General features: G+C 38.9%; 3 protein-coding genes across 3 annotated transcripts; all 3 read left to right on the top strand.

Annotated features, from left to right (window-relative positions):
* Positions 1–1,977: 1,977 nt before the first annotated feature.
* On the top strand, positions 1,978–4,598 carry LOC129731721 (uncharacterized). The gene is made up of 4 exons (XM_055691945.1): positions 1,978–2,121; positions 2,197–2,325; positions 2,387–4,211; positions 4,272–4,598. The coding sequence occupies exons 1-4, from the start codon at positions 2,012–2,014 to the stop codon at positions 4,425–4,427; spliced, it is 2,220 nt and encodes a 739-aa protein (XP_055547920.1). The 5' UTR covers positions 1,978–2,011; the 3' UTR covers positions 4,428–4,598.
* A 907-nt stretch (positions 4,599–5,505) lies between these two features.
* On the top strand, positions 5,506–6,666 carry LOC129728329 (uncharacterized). Its single transcript, XM_055686766.1, has one exon. It carries the CDS (start codon positions 5,506–5,508, stop codon positions 6,664–6,666), a length of 1,161 nt encoding a protein of 386 aa, XP_055542741.1.
* A 7,511-nt stretch (positions 6,667–14,177) lies between these two features.
* Positions 14,178–15,011, top strand: LOC129729444 (uncharacterized). The gene is made up of 4 exons (XM_055688007.1): positions 14,178–14,361; positions 14,416–14,476; positions 14,552–14,795; positions 14,854–15,011. Exons 1-4 carry the CDS (start codon positions 14,313–14,315, stop codon positions 14,977–14,979), a joined length of 480 nt encoding a protein of 159 aa, XP_055543982.1. The 5' UTR covers positions 14,178–14,312; the 3' UTR covers positions 14,980–15,011.
* The last annotated feature ends 6,528 nt before the right edge of the window (positions 15,012–21,539 follow it).

The raw sequence follows: 21,539 nt of genomic DNA on the forward strand, positions 1-21,539 counted from the left end.
GTAATTTTGTCAATTTTTAGTTAGCATCGGATTCTCGCTTATCATTGAGTGTAATTTCAGATGTACCGATAAAAAATAGTGGTTTGTTCAACAAAAGTGGAAATCAATACCAAGTCGAATTGCCCCATTATGAAAAGTAACCGCAAGTCAGTCCCCGAGGAAAAATAACCGAAAGTCAGTTCCAATTTAAAAAAAAAAATAAAATGGATGGGGAGGGGAGAAGAGAAGTTTGATATGGCCGTTTATATAAAAATATGTTATCTAGTAACAATTATCAATTATTGGGATTATTTTTTAGTTTGAAATGGTGATGAATTTATGTGCAGCAATTTCCTGCCAATATGAGTTCAAGTCCAATTTTTTTTTCTTGGTTCACTTCTTCATGGCTCTATCCGGAAAATCTTCAGTATCGAAAAAGCTTCCATCGGAATCCAGGAAATCGTTCCAAGATATCGCCAAAGGTGATGCTCGAACCTCAAACGGATTTTGTTCATCTTGACATTTGTTGTCGGATGAACCAACTGCAGTTTTTTCATCCGAATCCTCACCGGATGAGCTTTCATCGGTTCCGTACATCATGAGATTTTCCAACATCGACATTTTTGGAACTGTTCACAAGAACATATACTTCCGAACTGCGAAGGATTGACGGATTTCCACGGCAACGAATAACAACACGTCGACAAGCACTATAGCATCAACATAGCAATGTGACTGACTTGCGGTTACTTTTCTCTTCGATGTAGAATGTAACGGCAAGTCAGTCACACTCAAGGTTTTTATCATTAAATCAATGATTTTAGTGGTTTTTACAACGTAATAAGTGCAGGCTAGTATCCAAACGATATTTTAGCATGAATATTGACAAAATATTTCATGTTAAATAAGTGATAACTGAGCGTGAGTAAAATATCTTTCGAAGCTGTTTATTCGATTTAAAATTTTTACTATTGGGACTGACTTGCGGTTACCGGCAGTACAGCTCTGGTAACTTCGTGATAACTGAAGCATATTACGCGAAATAAAAATTTGAAAATTCAAAAGCCTATTGCGCGATCAAAACCGTTATTTGTTTTAGTAAGATGGGGTGACACAAATTCAGGATTTGCCATGATAGCGATGGGGAACGGAAACGTATGCTGAATCTGAATCCGTTGTTTGAATGTATGTACTTGAAAACCGATGAATTTTTGTTGAGTTAGTTTGATTTGTACCCTTAATAAGTTCTACAAACAACGCGATACAGATCTGCAGAAATCCACCTGCCGTACTGCATTAATAATAAACATATTTATAGAGAAATACTGAGGTAGAAAAAGAACGTTCTCACCATCTACAATTCGATCCAGATCCTATTCCCAATCCCTATTTTGTGTCCTTAATCGATCATACTCATCTGTCGAGTATCACTCAGCTTGGATAAATTGAAGAGAAAAATTCATAGGACATTCGTTGGCTCCTGTTGCGAAAACTTCTCCTTATGGCGGTTTCGATTACTTTCTAAGTTTCAAGAGGCATTTTAATCCGCTTGATCTTCATGAACTTTGACTAATACTGCGACCTGCGTTTTGACTAATATCGGCTGTTTTTTCAAATACGGAAGGCAACGTTGGTGGTTTTCGGTGAAAATAATTTTTTTTTTTCAACCAAAACAATAAATTAAAAATACCTATTTAGCGAGAAAATTGTGATGCAGTGGAAAAATTGCGCCCGTTCATGTTCGTGGTTTACTTCGATCCGCTTCTTGAGTAGATGCGGTTCATGTAAAAAAATCATTTTTGAAAAAAATGGTCTTTAGACCACTCTGTTCCGCAACGGCTCAGATAACAGCAGTCTCTTAATTTATGTTAGTTACATAATTAATGTTAGTTTATAATGTAGCAATTCATGCACTCTATTCAAAGTGAAACTGGTTTCGTCTCGTTTAAATTCCAGGTGTTGCTTCCTATAACGATGACTCCCCCGGATATGGTTTAAGTGATAGGTATGATTAAAAAATTACTTCTACATTATGCTTCTACATCTATCTAATGTCGGATATATTTCTTTGTCTTTGCACGAAACTAATTCCATTGTACTGTTTGCCCCTCTTTCAGTTTTGACAATATTAAGGGAGTGTAAGTACGTTCGAGAGAAATTTATCTGCGACCCTAGTGAAAATCTACTGATGAACAATCTTCTTCTTTACTGTTCTAGACATTTTTCTCAGCACGAAGCGTCGGTAAATGCAGCACGCGGAGGTGCAGCCGAGAGATTGGCTAGAATAAGTAACAGTGGATCGGCAGGGGCTCCGTGTATAAGTACAAGTTGCTACAGTAGTTCTGGGTGAGTCAACCAATCTACTACACAATTTACAGAGTTGATTTTTCAATAACGTCTTTCATAGCGCTTCTGATAACAGTGATGATGAACTTGTTGGTCACGGTATCATTGGCTTTTCCAGTGGAGGCACTGGATCTAGCTCCAGCAGCTCGAAATATCAGTCAAGTTCCCAGCACGAATTCGTACAAAGTGCGGTTCCCGTCTATCCTGTGATCAGCGGTGGTAAATCCAGTTACGCGAGTTCTTCGCAACGTCACAGCGCGTCTAGTGTTAGTGCTGGTCAGCCACTAAATTATGTTGCAGGAACAGATGGTATCAAAGCCAGGTCCAACTTAGGGTCCTCGATTATACACCCAATTATTGCATCTGCTTACCCGATTGGTCAGGGTTTATCACATGATAGCTTTTCGACTAGAGTTTACGCTGGTCCAGTCGATGTCAGTAACGCGTATAGAACGAGATCAAGCTTCGCATCGCAAAGAGAATCCTCATCAGTTGTTCAGCCAGCTCCGGTTTATAGCGCGGGTGAACAAGCGTCCAAATATGTTGCTTCTGGTAGACAGACTGAATACCGACAATCAACTCCTTTAAACACTTACGTGGCATATGGAAGGCCCATGTCAGAGTACTCTGCAGGCGAAAGTTCTGCCCGGTTCGCTAACAGTGACGGTGCTGTTTATACGCCAGTGCAAGTAAACCCAGTGCGAACTTCCAGTCAACATTCATCCATTAATGAACAACAACAACAGTCTTATACTTCTACCGCCACTACACCTCGGCCTCTTTATGTGAGTTCTTCGGATCAATCTTCTCAAACAGGGTCCTATTACCGGGCGTCTTCTAGTTATCGTCCAGTCTATCAACCAGTCTACACCAACCGGCTGTCCACATCTAACAAAGAAGAAGAAGATGAATACGAGAATCATACCGAAGAAAGTGTTGTTCCTATTGTTACAACCCCGGTTCATTCATCCTTGAACAATACTTCTACCGCCACTACACCTCAGCCTCTATATGTGAGTTCTTCGGATCAAGAAGAAGATGAATACGAGGATCATACCGAAGAAAGCGTTGTTCCTATTGTAACAACACCTGTCGTCAGGTCGTTATCATCAGAGCAGCACAAGGAGCGACATGAAGATTACAGTCACAGAGGAAGCACCTACACTCCAGTTTCTGTGAACACAAGCTTAGCTGCTTCTCAAAACGACAGTCAACGTCATTCTCAGTCAGGCACGACCTATGTACCGACAGTAGGAGGATCAACAGCATCTGGGTCATCGCATTACTTGTCACAAGATCGCCGACAAAAGCAAAAAGTATCGTACGTTTCGATAACTTCGACGGTTTCTCCATCCTCCGGGTCGAAGTATTCTGCATACGAACATCGTCAACAACAAGGACAATGGTACGTCCCTGTCGTTTCCGGAGTAAAATCAGTTTTTTCATCAGCATCTAGAGATACCGCGCAGGAACGACATCAACAGCAGCTAGGTGGAGGTTCCTGTTACCCAGTTGGTGCTGCTAATCAGGATTCTCGTTATTCGGCTTTTGGAACGGCAAGTGGCTTTAACCAACAGCAGCAGGTTAGAAGTGATGGCTTCATATTATATCCGATTACTAACAATGCTTTGGGGCAACGTCTCGGATCGGATGGATTTCCCCTAATCGACAACAGTGACTTGAGAGAACTGATGAGCGAATCGGAACGGTTGGCAAGGTTGCAAGCGAAAAACACTCATAACGGTGCTATTTCCGGTAGTTCCATTATGAATGCGGTGAATCGATTCGAAGATGCCAGTAGCAGTGGGGGCGTTGATACCAGCTCCGGTGCTTTCAAACGAACCAAATCGTGGTCAAGTAGCTCCAAGTGGGCATCGGAACAAAGGGTAGCATGTGAACTGAGCTTTTACATGTACTTTATTTAATCAATTTTTAATCTTTTCTAGTATGATGATGCGGGTAAGACTAAAGTGTACAGTTCTTTGTCAACAGCTGAGAGTGGACAGCACAACATTGGTGGAAAGCAAACTGGCTACAAAGTTGCCACCACCACGTTTGACGATGATGGAAAAGTTAGCACATATAGCCTCCACACACCGTAGAATATTTCTATATCTTCTTAGTTTTCAAGCTGTTGGACTGAAATAAAGTACATAAACTGCTGTCAGTAGTATACGTATGTTTGTGTGTTAAAGAATTTGAAAATCTTATAATTGTCATACTTAAACATTGTTGTTGCGTTAATCATGTAATAATCCATTATATGTTAAATTTAACAATTCTTGACTCTTGACATACATTAAAAATATGGAGACATTCTCTAAAAATCATATATATATATATATATATATATATATATATATATATATATATATATATATATATATATATATATATATATATATATATATATATATATATATATATATATATATATATATATATATATATATATATATATATATATATATATATATATATATATGTATATATGATTCAATTATGATTCAAAATCAATCAAATTCATTTAAAGGTAATTCAATAAAGGTTATCAAAGTTGGCAAAATTCCACCAAACTTGCGTGACATAATGAAAATTATCACTGAAAACTAAATAAAACATTGATTTTGTTTTGAAAAATAAAAAGGTATGTTCTGAAATTACATTTATCTCTTCAAAATCATCGAACGCCTAAATCTTGGGAGTATATAATAAGATATAGATTCCATCAAAAAAGTAATCGTTCACAGAATAATGCATATTTCAGAGCATTTCAGCGATATTTTTGAACATACACTTTAATAATAGTTTTGCATTACCGCATTTTAGCTTGAATCTCCTCAGAAAGTAAAAACGAAATTTTCTATTCACATCGATGTAGGTAGCTTGCATTACGTAATACCAACGTTACGTTCTGCATCCGATGGAAAAGCGGCACATTGTCGCACCATCCCACTTTTAAATAAAAACATTTGAACTTGTTGCACGCGCAACCACAATAACATGTACATCTGAATTGGCAACTACATCCATTGGTCGTGTCGCAAAGTTCAACTTTAAATTTGCAACATTTGGTGACGGAGAATTTCGCTATAAAAGACAAACGCGTCGTGTCCTATCATCAGTCAGTTGCTTAGCATCACAAACTTATCACGAACTAACATATCTGAAAAAGCTGAAATGAAATTCTTACTGTTATCAACCTTTCTGCTAAGTCTGGTGCTACCGGCACTATGCCAGAGCTTGCATTGGGTTTCACCAAACCTAAAGTCTCTGGCGGATGCTCAGCAGCAATGTGCCTCGTATCTTCGCCTGTCAAATGAAACCGTTGAACGTTACGTCAAGAACGGTTACCCGGATGAGCCAAGCGTTCGAAAGCTGGTCCATTGCTTGCTAATCAATCTGAACGTCTGGGACAACAATAATGGCATCAAAGAATACGTAATCAGAAACTATCTCCAACCTTCGCCTTCGGACTGCTGTTACGTCAATCGAACCCAAGCGTGTATCCAGAAGGAGTTATGCCAGGTTCCACAAACAGACAACGTTGCGCGGGCTTATTGGTCCTTCGTGTGCTACTATCAACATTTCGGCAACCTAATCAACGAGAAACAATTCGTTCCGTATACGGAACTAGAGAGACAGCAACACGTTATCGAAGCTTTTTCGATTGAGAACATCCCGCGGCAGGTATTGGAAAATTTCAGTAGAGGCAGCATTATATGCGCTAGCCAACTTCCCGAGCTGCTCTACACACTTTTTGTGCGCGTTGGTTTTTATGATCCTGAAATGGGATTCAATCTGGATCGATTGTACACTCAGTTTGGAAATAGTGATCTGCTTAGCAATAACACTCGTGCTTGTGAAGCCAACGTTCGGCAAAGATACTGTTATGAACCAAACCGTCTTTCGGAAACATTCCAACAATGTCTGATGAATAGTATTTCAACGCTCCAATTGATTCAGGACGTTGCTAAGCAAGCACTTGAACAGCCATCATCACCATGCAGTACCTGCGGATCTCCTGCACCTTGCAATCGTTGTTCTCCGACAACTCGGCCACCCCCAGCGCCAGTATCTGCATGTAGCAGTTGTGGAGCTCCGGCGCCTTGTAATCGATGCCCAACGACTCCAGCTCCAACTACTACTCCCGCACCTGCGCCCCCATGCATCACTTGTGGAGCACCAGCACCGTGCAACCGTTGTCCAGCACCCCCTCCAGTACCAGTTGCCCCAGCGTGCCCCAGCTGTGGATCTCCGTCACCCTGCAACACTTGCGGAAGGAGTAATGACATCCCCCGCTTACCAGCCATTCCCTGCTACAATGGGCAGTGTTTTTGATTCTGACTATAGAAACTTAATTCCTCACAGATGGACCGATAACAGCTGTTGTAGAGTTTCTTTATTTATTCAAAATCGACCACTTATTTATCATTATATTGATTCGCCATTTTTTAGTTGAAATTGGTGATAAAGTAGTTAAATAAAATGATATAGAGTCGGATGGACTGTGTGCACTAAGAAAACACTTTTTTTTATTGTCAGAAACAGATGCGAACTTAATACTTTTCTTAACAAACACCAAACAAAATACTTTAAATTATGCACATTTTAGAATGTCAAGAAAAAAAAAGTTTTTACTATTTGAGCTGTTGGTATTTTTTTAAGTTCGGAAAAGTGTGATTCAATTTCGATTGTCAAGCTGATCGAGAAAAACATCACTTACCTAATTGCACTGTAATATGTAGATGATGTTTTCTCAAAAATAATGAGTTATTTACTCGGACATTCATCACTAAATATTAAAAAAATTTAATAAAAATAAATGAGTACCTACCATTTCCAGGTATCGTACAAGTAAAGTTGAAGTATAAATTCGTTTTAAATCAGTTGGTGGAAATTTTCGATCATTCTCTCTTTGTTCTTGAGTAATGTTCGAAAAGCTAATCAGTCGAAGAAAGCTTGCCCTAAACTCCTGGATTTTGATCAATATCGACAATTCCAATGATGGAAACGAAAACTTTGATTGTCTAGCTGTCTTACGAATATAAGAAATACCGTTAATCACACAGAAATCACCATTTGAAACAAATCGACCTATATTGCAGCCATTCAGGAGCCACTTCGGGTACTGAAAAAGAAAACGCCTGCAAAACAGATGGAAACTGCTTAAAATAGGTTCGGGGTGATTGGAATAGTGTCCCTCGATTGGTAACTTTAATTGATTATTGTTAAAGTTTGCTAACTTTGTTTTACAATCTGAAAACAAGTTCTGACAGAGAAAAAGATAGAGAACAGATTGGTATATTACTGTTTGTGGTTTACCCAACACATTTCGTGTATTGCGTCTGAATACACAGGCGGTTCCTAAAGCTGCTTAGAATATGTTCCCTACCCTATATAATAGAACAATGTTTTGCATAATGTCATATTTTTTGACGTAGAACTACGTTTTGCCTTTCTCCTAGAAAGGTATAGCAATCACTTGCAAAACCGAAAGTATAAAAGTGCTCCAATGGCATATATCACTCGACTCAGCTCGACGAGCTGAGCATTTTCTGTATGTATGTGTGTGTGTGTGTATGTGTGTGTATGTGCAGATTTTTATTCTCACTCACTTTTCTCAGAGATGGCTGGACCGATTTTCATGAAGTTAATTGCAAATAAAAGGTCTAGTTGCCCCATAAGACCCTATTAAATTTCATTATAATCGGATTTTTAGTTTAGAGGTTATGTATCAAAATGTAAAAATCATGAAACATCATTATTTCGAAAACTACACAACCGATTTGAACAAAATTGGTTGCAAATGAACGGGCTACCTAAAGAACCCTTAACTTTTAAATTTCATAAAGATTGGACATGTGGTTCAAAAGTTATGAAAAGAAACGTGTTCTGAAGACTGTTAAATCACACTCATGTTTCTCAGAGATGGCTGGACCGATCTTCATAAAATCAGTGTCAAATCGAAGGTCTAGTTGCCCCATGAGACCCTATTGATTTGTTTTGCAATCGGACTGTTACTTTGCCTGTTATGTTTAAAAATGTGAAATCCAGCTATGAAAAGGAACATATTCCGAAGACTACATAAACTCGGCCATTTTTGGCCGTTTTTTCTGCCAAAAATGGTCGATTTCCATCTAACATGAGTATTTCCGGATCTAGAATGATACACAGCAGCTGAAATTGACCACAGACCCAATTTTGGATTCTAGGTTGACGACCTCCGGTTCCTGGGAAACAGCCGAAAATGATCGAATAACACCCAATATGGGTGTTTCTCCAACCAGAAACCAGAAGATGCCATCCTGCAACTCATGATGGTGTCTGAGGTCAATTTTTAGCTTCTTGCAACATTCTGGCTCCGGAAATACTCATGTTGGGTGGTATTTGGTCACTTTGGACTGTTTTTCAGAAACCGAAAGTCGTGATTTTGGACTTTAAAATTGCCTGTGAAATCAATTTCTATCATCTGGGAGTTATTCTGGTTCCGAAAATATTTATATTGAATGCTATTTGGTCATTTCCGGATGTTTGCCAGACATCGGAAGCCACCATATTAAAATTCACGATTGTGTCTGTGATCAATTTTTAGCTTCTGTGCATCTTTCTGGTACCGCAGATACTCATATTTAATGGGAATCGTCCTTTTCAGGCTGTTTTTCAGAAACTGGAAGTTGCAATCTTACAATTCAAAATGTTGTCTGAAGTCGATTTGTGGTTCCAGTGCATCATTCCGATTTCGGAAATACCCATATTGGGTGGTATTTGGTCGTTTTTTGCTGTTTTTCCGAAACCGGAAGTTGCCATTTTGGATTACATAATGGCATTTGGAGACAATTTCTGGATTGAACGTCATACTGGTTAAAGAAACACTCATATTGGGTGGTATTTGGTCATTTTCAGCTGTTTTTCAGAAAAAAATGTTGCCTGAGGTCGATTATGGAACATATTTGCTACCACTAAAACATTCACCTGCCAAATATGGTTCCATTTAGTTGATTAGTTCGCGAGATGTGCAGAAATTTGTGCACCACTATGGACAGATTTGTATTTTCTTGATTGGTTATTGAGCTGTGCGAAATTTGTGTTTCATTTGTATGGGACCCCTCACTTATAGAAGAGGGAGGGGTGTCAAACCATTATGCACATATTTGTTACTTCTAAAAACATTTACCTGCCAAACTCGGTTTAATTTAGTTGGTTAACTCTCGAGATGTGCAGCAATTTGTGTTGCATTTGTATGCAACCCCTCTCTTCCAGAAAATGGAGGGGTATTAAACCATTGTGCACATATTTGTTACCTCCAAAAACATTCACATGCTAAATTTGGCTCCATTTTCTCGGTTAGTTTTCGAGATATGCAGAAATTTGTGTTTTACTTGTATGGCACCCGCCCTTCAATAAGAAGGAGGGGTGTCAAAACATTATGGACATATTTTTAAACACTTAAAAAATTTACCTGCCAAATTTGGTTCCATTCAGTTGATTAGTTCTCGAGATGTGCAGAAATTTGTGTTTCATTTGTATGGAACCCCTCCCTTCCAGAAAAGGGAGGGGCGTCCAACTATTATGGACATATTTTTTACCCCTTAAAACATAAAACAATATCGCACGCTAGCCTGGGGGCTAATGCGGTCTCGATCAACTAGATTAGTTGAGAGAATTCGTTTTCGATATTGTTTTCGACACATTTTGCATGTTGTAGGATAAGTACAACGATACACCGTGCCCCAGTGCTGAGTCGAGAAAATTTCCAGCTCGAAAAGTTCCTCGACCTGATCGGGAATCGAACCCGATATCACAACCGTGTGGGAGAGCTAGCCGACCGACATCGCTAACCACAGAACCACGGGGACCACCCCTTAAAACATCCACATGCTAAATTCGGTTTCACTTGCTTGGTTTGTTCTTGAGTTGTGCAGAAATTTATGTTTCATTTGTATGGGACTCCTCCCTTCCAGAAGAGGGAGGGGTCTCAAACTATCATAAGAACCTTTGTCGGCACCAAAAACTCCTATATAAAAATTTTTACGTCGATCGGTTCGGTAGTTTTCAAGCCTATATGGATCAAACAGACAGACAGACCGGACTGCATTTTTATATGTATAGATTACAGCATCAATATTTAAGAACCTAAAGAGTGAATATACATTTACTGAATTGAAGCGTTCATGTAAATCTATTTTCACAATTAATAAGTTTTAATGAGAAAGGCTGGGTCTGACCGCTAGGTGGAATAATTTAGGTTTTTCTTTAGCCTACCACATAGAGATGTAAATAGGAAAACTATTAACGAAAAGGGGACGAAAAATGTCCCGTTTTTAAATGCTTATAAATCGGTTTGTTTTCAACCGATTTCCTTGATTCTTGCAGCAATTGATTGGAAATTTATACACGCATCCACCCAAATGTGGAAAAGTGTTGATTGATTATGCGAACTATTGTGCTATTGAAAATTGTCAAGCCTTGTTGAAACGAAAATTACGTCCTCTGATTGGTCGCTTGCTGCCTTTCCCAAAAAAGGTCGACAGAATAGTATAACTAGTTAGCCGCATCGTAGCGAATTGCGGAAGTAGCTGCGGGTTGCGCCAGTAAACAAATCACGTTTTGCTTTATCTGGGCAACAACATATTCTGTGCTGAATCCAAGAAAACACAAACAAACAGCTTTTAAAGATTTTGAACAGCAAAATGCCTTTCTAAAGGCAAATAAACAAGTAATTCAAGGTTAATAATTTTTTGGCAATAACACAAGCATTTTGTGCTGGATCCTAGCAATCAAATTCAGTCGCGATCAAACAATTTACTTTATTTATTCACCTAATCCCCCCACTGCTGGGGCAGCACAAAGGCTGTGATCAGCATAACCGATTTTGAACAACAAACCGCCCTGTTCTGTTAGAACACCTTAACATCAATTCGACTTTACATGAATAAATTGGAATTCAATCAATCAGCATAAACAGAATTTCGTCGTCTGCCAGCTGCTCAGTTGCAACATAATGCAACACGCAACAGCGAGCAAATGAAATCGCTTGACGTTATAAACCGGTACAAGATGGGGGTTAAAATCGTTGCGTGTGTGAAAGCACGATCGATGTTTATTCGTTGTATACAAAAATCAAATGCGAATTGTGGAATAATTCGTCTAAAGAATATTAGAAAACGGCAAAAATGAACAGAAAGGCGTGGCCTATTTCGTAGCAACCTTCGGCTATAAAAGGGGCCATCCACATACCACGTGGACAGATTTTTAACAATTTGGACCCCCCCACCTCCCCCTCCGTGGACAACTGCCCATAAAAAATTCTAGAAAAATTGTATGGACCGTGGACATTAGACAACCCCCCCCCCCCAAAGCTGTCCACGTGGTATGTGGATGGCCCTTTAATGAAACACTTACAACAATGCATGTCAGTTATGCGGTCGTGTCTTGTATACAACCTCCTACTTTTTTGAAAAGGGGTAAGTGGGGTTAAAAAGGAATATCAAATAACGAGACTAACGCTGCTTCACATCCGAACCTTGCTCAAATCTAGTTTACTTGAACCGCTATCTACAAATTGGAGTTCTGCAGAATACAACATCGGTTAGGATGAGTATGAAGATCTCTGTGAAAATTTAAAATTATTGAGCCGTGTAAAAAAATTGGAAAAAACTCTAAAATTTTCACTATCATTTTGTTTATTATTTTTAAAAACTCTGCCTATGTTCTGCTTGCAAGTTCTGCCGAAGAGTTCGCAGTTAAGGAGAAAATGTCTTACATCAGCCTTACAATAAACAGTGTCGTCGGGTAGTTTACAAGACGTGCGTTCGTGTATCCAACAACACCTTTAACAACGGGCTTAGACATGACACTTTAGCAATGTTTAACTTTTACTATAAAAGCGACAATGTTCGGAAACATTCAACGTCAGTTAAGTGACCATTCCGATCTATCAACATGAGCTGCATTTTGTCAGCATGCTGGCAGTGGCGATGCCGGTCACTACACTAGCAGAACACTGGCTATCTCCGAGTCTGGAATCGTGGACCACCGCGCAGCAGGAGTGCGCTTCCTATTTCCGATTGTCAAATGATTCGCTCGATCAATACGTTCGGAACGGTTACTCAAATGAACCAATCGTTCGCGATTCAGTGCACTGTTTGCTGGTGAACTTGAATGCGTGGGATTCGAAACGCGTTGAAATTAAAGAATATGTGATAAAAAATTTCCTCAAACCTAACGACTCGGACAACTGCTACGGAAATCGAACTCATCAGTGCTGCAGGAAGCGGTTGCTCCCGTGCCAAGATGTGATACTGTTAATCGTGCATACCATGAGTTTCTCTGCTATTACCAGCACTATGGAAAATGTTGTGAAGGAGGCACAATTCATTCCCTACCGTGAGAATGCACTACGACAGCTGTTAGAAGAATCCCTTTCGATCGAAGATATTCCACGGTATGCGTTGGAGGAATTTGGTCGTGGCAACTAAGTAAAGGAATCTTCATACCTACTGTACACCAACTTTGTTCGTGCTGGATTCTATGATCCAGAGCAAGGAGTCTGGCTTGACAGGCTGTACACCCAATACGGAGTGACAGAACTGCTCGATGACAACACCCGCCGGTGAGTCGACAACTTGCGCACCCAATACTGTGATGAACTTAAGCGTTTCTATGACATTTTCAAGCAATGTATCGCCAACAATCTTCCGATGTTGTTGGAACAAATCTCTCAGGTAGCTCGAGAACGACTTGACAAGTCGCGACCTGGAGTCTGCAGCAGTTGTGGGTCTTCTGCTCCGTGCCTCGTTTGCAATAGCGTTTATTAACCTTCATTTAGTCCATCCAATTCATACTACTTGGTTTTAATTAGAAAAAAAAAACTAATAATTACCCTATTTGATAGTCTGAGAATGTATTCTCACATTGCGACAGCTATGTCAAACAAACTCAGTAAATTTGTATTGGGTTCCAGGACATTGTGGCATTGGTGGGAATGAAAAGGAAGACGAACTTGCAAAACAAGGATCTAACTCACAGTTTATCGGCCCAGAACCTTTCTGCGGTATATCAAACTGTGCAGTGAAAATGGAGCTTAAACGCTGGGAGGAACAAAAGGTGATAACCAATTGGTTTGATGTCAAAAAGTGTTCCCAATCTAAAAGATTTATCACACCAAACGAGAATCATTCGAAAAAGCTCCTAGAGCTCTACAAAAGAGCTCTTTGTACATACGTCGGCCTAGTAACGGGGCACTGTCCGAGTAGATATCATTTAAAGAACATAGGCCGGGTTCAGGATGATATCTGTCGCTTTTGTAATATGGAAAGCGAGACATCGGAACATCTGCTGTGCAGTTGTGGTGCATTATTTAAACGCAGATCAAGGTTTCTTGATTTGATAGAAAATAAACATATGACGCGCTAGTGTAAAAATATAAGTATACCTATTTTATTTATTTTCATGATCAATCAGACTTTGGCACGGATTTCGATTTATTCTACAAAGGTTTTAGATAATTACTGCAACCGGTCTCTTTCGAAGTCAGACCGATATCCGAAAAGGTTCATGGGACCACGTTTTCCGCCGCTCGACGGAGAGTAAGCAAATTAAAAAAAACAACAACAATCTGTCAATCATGTGTTACACTAATACATACTTTGTTGTTAGTTTCAGTTTTTTTCTTATTGGATATATCTGAAGAATTCATATAACATCACTAAGATATATTCGAGAATTTTAATTATTTAATGCACCAATTAAATAAAAAAATTACAACAAGACCAACCGAAGAAAATCGCAGTCGAAATTGTTGTTGTTTAGCTCCATTTAGGACGTTCGCGGAAGAGGAGATAAGGTTCGACAGTAAGCCAGTGAACGATTATCGCTTGCAATGAGAACAAAATATGTAGGCCATTCGAGAGAGCGTCGCGTCCAGTGCACGGCGCGTTTCAAAATCGGAAACTAGATTATCGCGAGGACTAAAAACTATCAACATGCTGAAGCTGATTTGGTTAGGCGGTCTATTTTTTTCTTGCTCAGCAGGTAACTACTTGTGTAGTATCCATTCATAAGTTAGCATTTGATTTTTCGTTTTAGCTCCATTCATCAACTGGAAAATAGATGGCGCAAATAATAACGGAGGGACAACGATTTTGAAGTAAATAGCATTGAACAGAACTATTATTTGTAAATTACAGTAAATTTGTGTGCATTAAAAGTGTGCATTAAATAGTAAATTACAGAACATTGGTGAGAAGGTGTACGAAAATAAACGGAACTTTTTGAATGGCATCAACGAAAAAGTATCCAACCTGTTGTGGATTCCACCACTGTCGAGTACCACTGAGACAATACCTACGACAACCATTAAGTTACCGGTGGAAGTGCATCAGCAAGCTCCACTTCAGGAAGATGATCGTCTAATATTTTCAAATGACAACGACAGTGACGAAAATTACACTCTAAACTTGGCTATTGTGAGTTTCTAATAATATCATTCTCTAAAGTTAGTACTAAAACAGGAATCTTTCACAGTACGCTAGAAGTAGTTTCCTATCACCGGACGATTTTAATCCGGAGAAATCACTTGCCGCAATTGGGCCGTCCCTAACAAAAACAGTCAACAACAACATAGGTTTGATTAGAGAAAACCTGCCATAATAAATTTATTTCAACAATAATACGTGCTCAAATGTGTACTATTAACTTAGTGAATGTGTTCGGTTGCTGACGCAATTGAAGCAGCCGAATCATTCGGCATTGACACGGTCTGTCCATTCATGGCCATTACGGTTGCAGGAGGATTATCGCAGCCCACCATCACCGACTTGTATGGATCGATTGGATCTGAGCTGGTATCTGGTTGATCAAAATCCATCTGGGGAGCTGTAATTGATTTGGATTGTGAAGTTTTTCGAAAAATACTTGCACTTTATTCTACCATACCTGACTGTGAGCTGATTACTACACTTAAGAGCAAAACGCATTTGAGCAGGAAGTTCATACTGTTTGAATTTTTTGTTCACTACAAACTCTACACGACACCGATTCAACTGACGTACCGTTCTATCCGAGCATTCATTCTATAATCGAATTGAAGTTTACAAAACAGTACCAACTGGCACTGTCACTTATTCACGGAACACGATTACTATCAATAAGCTGAACGTTCAGAAACGAAGCGTAGATTGCCTCACATTGCCGGTGGAATATTCTCGCAGTGGAACACGACTGTCTCATGATGACAAATTCGTTACATCACCTTTTTTCAGACGGGTAAAGTCGTCGTTATTCAAAACAATGGCAAACTGTAAAATTTAGGTGTCAGACGAGTTGCTAATTTGTTTGTTCTTTAGTAACCCGTCTGCAGTCATCCTCATTGAGCTATAATAGAACACGATGATCACATTTCAGAATACAGAGACTGCAATACTTCCATATGTGGCTGATGAAATGTGTGCCAGTTGCTAAGGCTCATGCGAAAATGGCGTTCTTGGTGATTGTTTATCAATGTGAGTGAGTTAGCTTGCAGTCTATCTCGGAAGAACAACGTTGTGCGGTTCTCGTTTTATTATCATCTTAATCATTTTTTTGGAATTGTTGTTTTGGTTTAAGTTCAGCTATGGATGAGTTCTATGTAATATGGAATATATATCTTGCGTTTTTGAGATTAGGCACTTTGGTCATATCGACAAAAACTGACAAAACAAAATTATTTATTGAAGGGTCAGAATTCATCAGGGTGCAAATGGTTAGCAATTACACAGACAAAAAGTGGGGTTTCCTGAGAGCTTATATAAGATAATCAAGACGTTAACAATCTAAAAATCATTAAATTACCTAAAGTAAGTTAAAGTTATTCGAAAATATTGTGTAGTGTTACTGGGACAGAGTAGTAGATAGAATACTACTTCTCCGTCAAATGAAAATGTTATCTTAAATTTTAGGTTTTAATTCGAGACAAAAACCCACTTTTACTGTTTTAATTGAAAATATGTGGTCGTCCTTAAAAGGACGGAGCTTGGATATTCGACAGAACACCATGATCTAGTACTGCGAGGACATCCAAACGATACCCGTAGCCACACGACACCAGAAAGCGAAGTCCATGGGCCATACCAACGGTCTAGGGCAGTAAGAGCAGAAATAGGACGGCAGTTTCACCGTCACACCTAGGGAATCACTACAGATACTTATGAACAAGTAATTCCCTGGGTCCTGATGTATCACCGAACAACCAACGTGAAGCAACAGAATCCGGAGACAAAGTCTACAGTGCCCATCGACTCATTTCTGCTCTCTCGAAAGTTGTTTACGGAAGCTTCAATCAATTTGGTATTAAACTCCTTTGAACCTATGAAGCCTCCGGGACCAGATGGCATTCTACCTATTTTTGTACAAAAATCATATGGAATCATAATACCCAGACTAGTACAATCCCAGACTATCCAGACTAGTATAATCTTCCGAGCAAGCTTCATCGTGGGTTATATTTCAGATAGCTGGCAGAAAGTCAAGGTGATTTTCACTCCGATGGTGGGAAGAAAAGACAACACACTACCTAAGACTTTCAGGCCCATAATATTCACATCTACACTCCTGAAGTTAAAGGAGAAAATTGCAGATCCGCAATGAGCTCCTCAAGAACTTGCACTTACACAAAGATCAGCTCTGTTTTTTATGACATAGTCACTGTGATCAAAAAGTCGCTGAAGTATCAAGAGACGGCGCTATGCGCTTTTCTTGATATTGAAGACGCTTTTGACAATACATCCTATTCTTCGATCAATTCACCTCTCCTGAGCTACAACGAGCTGGATTCAGAATATGCACTCGAGCAGAGAAATCACAGCTACTTGGGAGATGCTTCAATCATCACCTCAGCAACAAAAGGCTGTTCACAAGGGGGATTCTCCTCTGTTTTGGTCAAGCAAGCTATGTCGATGATGTAGTCCTCATAATTCGCGGGAAATGTGATGTTACAATGTCGAACCGCCTTTAGACGACACTAGACATTCTCCTGAGTTGGTGCACTTAGGAGGGGCTGAACATAAATCCCACTAAAACAGTTACTATACTTTTCACGAAACGGAGGAAAGCAAGTCTCATCCTTCACTGAATGGGTGTTTACTGAACTTCTGTTAAAAAGTTAGAGGCATGAGTATTATCTTGGACAGTAAACTGAATTGGACGACCTAAATTGACTTGCGAATTCGAACTCGAACTCGCGTTTTAAGTTTATTACTTAACACTCCCAATTATGTAAGTGAAATTCTCTTAAAATTCAGAAGAATAAAGTGTACTGATTCAACAGAGAAAAGTGAGTTGCGTAAAGTGATTGGTACTAACCCGCTAAAGGAAAGCAATTTCCTATAGTCGAGTAGTGTTGTTCGTGGTTACTTTACTTGGTGCTAAAAACTTACTTGTGAATGGATAAATGCCTAAGCCCGTGATCGCTCGATCAGCACTCGTTTTAGAACACTACCCGTACATAATTCGTCTTGTAAAAAGAAGTTTTAGTTCGAAGATAGCCGTCCCGGAATGACCTGAAAATTAACAGACTGGCCAGGTGCCATTACTGTGCCAACATCAATGACACTTTCTAGTGGTCCGAAACCATTTATTCGAAGTTGTAAAACAGCGTTGATGTAGGTGAACACTGCTTCGAAAAAGAAATTGTGTTAAAAATAACCATGATTAGCAACATTTTGGCGAATGGCAGAAAAATAATAATTACTTCAAGTGAATAATTTTGAGGTGCTTAAAAGCAGCTTTGGTGTCACAATAATAATAAGGCGGCATCCATAAATAACGTAACGCTCATAGGGGGGAGGGGGGAGGTGAGTTAAACGTTTCGTAACGAAAAATCTCTGGAGAGATTCTCCAAAAACGAGCATTTTCATCAAGGAAATCCTTCTGCAGCGTTACGTAATTTTTATGGGGGGGTAGGTGTTGGCGTTACGTTTCGTTACATATGGGGGGGTGGGGGTCCAAAAAGCGGGTTTTTTGCGTTACGTAATTTATGGATGTCGCCTAAGAGCAATTTTTTTTAATAGGGGGGATTAATTATTTACTAATATTTATTCAGAATTTTTATTGTGTGTTCTGCCACAAACGGTGACATATCAACACTATTACATATATTTTAAGCTTTATTTCATTAAAAGATTGTAATTGCTTCCGCAGTTAAGTGAATACAGTTGTAGGAAAATTGTAAACCTACTTGTCAAGAAAAAAAGGGATTTTAAAATTAAACCTTAATCTAATATTACACCTATTTTACTGACTATAAAGTGAGCTAATCGTTGTAATTGAGGATTACAACGATTTTTGTCGGAACTTATTGATAATTTGGTTTGACATATTTTCTAATGTTTCCACATTAGTAAGCCTGTGTAGTTTATTCGTGCTAAACCAGCGAGGACGCATCAATATCATTTTTAGAAGTTTGTTCTAAATTCTTTGAAGCATCTTCTTTCTGGTTGTACAACAACTTGTCCAGATGGGGACTGCATATAACATTGTTTGTCTAAATATTTGTTTGTTAATTAACAGTTTATTCTTGAGACAAAGTCTAGAATTTCTGTTGATAAGAGGATAAAAAACATTTAATACATTTATTGCACTTTGTTTGGATATTCACAATGTGCTCCCTGAAGGTAAGATTTTCATCATAAATTAGCCCTAAATATTTAACTTGGTCAGACCAATTTAAGATTGCACCGTTCATCTTAACAACATGATTGTTGGTGGGTTTGAGAAAAGAAACACTTCCATTTCTGCAAATATGAAGAAAATATGTTTAGACTTTTTTGCAGCCTACTGCATATGATACGAAAGCTTTTTCCTTTTACGGAAATGCTTGTATCGTCACAAAACAGAGATTTCTCACATCCTGGTGGTAAATTAGGAAGATCAGAAGTAAAAATATTATATAAGACTAGGCCCAAGATACTTCCTTGAGGTACAACAGCTCTAACAGGCAATCTATCAGCTTTACTATTCAAATAGTTAACCTGCAGAGAGGGTAAATTTGTTTGATTTATCTTCATTCGGTCTTTTGCCGAACACACGGAATGATTCCAAATCTGTTATTATTTTTTCACACACTGCGATCTAACAACACATATCATAAGTGAACACAGCACGCGGGCAACTAACTATTAACAGTTCTCGAATTCTGGAAGCGAATACGTCACATGTTCAGTAGTGCTACAGATATGCTTGTGGAAAATCGTTATATGGAAAAAACGAAACTTGATAGCAGAAAGCCAGAACCAAGTTTTTTTTTGTTCTATTTGGAGCCCCAAACAATCCTGAATTTATCGGAAGTCGATTGGTTTAGTCTCCGCTTGGCGCATTGCATTTCTAATTTATATGGAGATTTGTATGGAAAAACCAACGTTTTTGCATTTTCCTTTCTAAAGAGCTCAAAGTGGCTCAAACCATAGGTTTCATGACTTCAAATGATAGGTTTTTTGATGCCTAACAACTTGGCCGAAGACATCAAAGAGCTAGGGTGTCCCAAGAAAATACTAGAGCTGTTCAAAGTTGATTATGTTGAAATTTATGTTGCAAATCATTGTTTCTGCCAGCACTGCCAGTGTACCGGTGTCAGTCAGATTTCCATCAGAAGTAACCTCTGAAACACGTCGTAGATTCTACCTTCGCCTAGAATATTGAACGAAATTTGTTTGCTTGGTCCAGCCGAGTGTATAAACTCGTTACGACAGGTTACTCCTGATGGGAATCCTACTGACACCGGTACATTGGTAATGTTGGCAGAAAACAAGATTTTTTTTTTCCTGTTGGATACATTTTCCACTGCGACCAGAGATTTGATCTTCTGTGGCGGGCCCCTATTTGATGTAAGCCTTATCAGGGTGTCGTACCACTATTAGGTTGAATGGTTTCCACTTGCTGAATATAGGCATCGTCCCAATAAGGTATTATTGAACGAATAAAGTTCACTGCCTTATTGGGAGAAGTCATCCAGATATCTAATGGTTGTATTAAGTGTTTATCAAAGAATTGCTTCCTCTTTTGAGAGAGTGCTTCACAGTCACATAATAAATGTTCCGAGGTTTCTTTATCTAGGTTACAAAAGCGACAGGCATCATTTTGCAATTTACCTATCTGTTTAAAGTGATTTTTACTTGGGCAGTGTCCCGTTACAAGGCCACTGTAGGTACATAGGTCTTTTTTTGAGATACTGAGCAATCGCTGGGTTACTGTTTTTTGGGGTGCAATAAATTTTTCGATTGTCGAGCTGAATTATTGTTTTTCCAAATGTTTTCTATCATTGATTGTTCCCACTTCTTAAGTTCCATTTTGAGGGCACATTCTGAGATCCCACAAAACGGTTCTGGCCCTATGAACAACTGCATTGATCCATTTCTCGCCAACAGATCAGCTTTTTCATTCCCTTCAATGCCGCAATGCCCAGGTACCCAGAATAAGTTTACTTTACTATTTCTAGCCACCTGCTGTAGCAATTGAATACAATACCATACTAATTTCGAAGAACAGGAAACGGATTTCAGTGCTTTTAGTGCAGCTTGACTATCCGAAAAAATGCATATATTTGTATGTCTATAGTTACGTCGTAAGCAAATTGTAGCGCATTCAATTATTGCCTGTATTTCTGCTTGAAATACTGTTGGCCACTCTCCCATAGGTATTGATAGACTGACTTCAGGGCCTGCCACCCCAGCGCCAACCCTATTGTTTAACCTGGAGCCATCCGTGTAGAACACTATTGAGCCTGGTTTTCTGCATTATAATTTTCTGCATTATAATCGACATACTCAACTTTGAACAGCTATAGCTCTTTTTAGGGACATCCTAGCTCTTCAGTGTCTTCTGCGAAGTAGTTAGGCACCTAAAATACTATACTTTAACATAATGTAGTGCATTTTTAGAGCATTATTAAGCCCCATTTGTGGCAGAACACACAATATTAATTCTGAATAGATATTAGTACATAAATAAATCATTACAAACATTCCCCTAGTAAAAAAAAAATTCATTTCATTTCCTATATTCACCTCATAGGTAGGGAAACCATCCGTCCTGATTTAGCAGGACATGTCCTGATTTTGAGATCTGTTTGGAGCGTCCTGATTTATTTTTCATTTTTTAGCATTTGTCCTGATTTTTCTGAATGATGCCGGATGTTCAGAAATTTTTTGTTCAGTACTTTTATTTTGACTCCGGAATGA

Source organism: Wyeomyia smithii, chromosome 3 (assembly GCF_029784165.1).
Source record: "Wyeomyia smithii strain HCP4-BCI-WySm-NY-G18 chromosome 3, ASM2978416v1, whole genome shotgun sequence".
NCBI lineage: Eukaryota > Metazoa > Arthropoda > Insecta > Diptera > Culicidae > Wyeomyia > Wyeomyia smithii.

Excerpts from the sequence above, each read along its gene's own strand:
- LOC129731721 (XM_055691945.1), top strand. The coding sequence starts at position 2,012 with ATGCTTCTACATCTATCTAATGTCGGATATATTTCTTTGTCTTTGCAC. Across the intron at positions 2,122-2,196 it reads ACAATATTAAGGGAGTGTAA|ACATTTTTCTCAGCACGAAG; the intron begins GTACGTTCGAGA and ends TTACTGTTCTAG. Across the intron at positions 2,326-2,386 it reads AGTTGCTACAGTAGTTCTGG|CGCTTCTGATAACAGTGATG; the intron begins GTGAGTCAACCA and ends CGTCTTTCATAG.
- LOC129728329 (XM_055686766.1), top strand. The coding sequence starts at position 5,506 with ATGAAATTCTTACTGTTATCAACCTTTCTGCTAAGTCTGGTGCTACCG.
- LOC129729444 (XM_055688007.1), top strand. The coding sequence starts at position 14,313 with ATGCTGAAGCTGATTTGGTTAGGCGGTCTATTTTTTTCTTGCTCAGCA. Across the intron at positions 14,362-14,415 it reads ATTTTTTTCTTGCTCAGCAG|CTCCATTCATCAACTGGAAA; the intron begins GTAACTACTTGT and ends TTTTCGTTTTAG. Across the intron at positions 14,477-14,551 it reads GGAGGGACAACGATTTTGAA|TAAATTACAGAACATTGGTG; the intron begins GTAAATAGCATT and ends TGCATTAAATAG.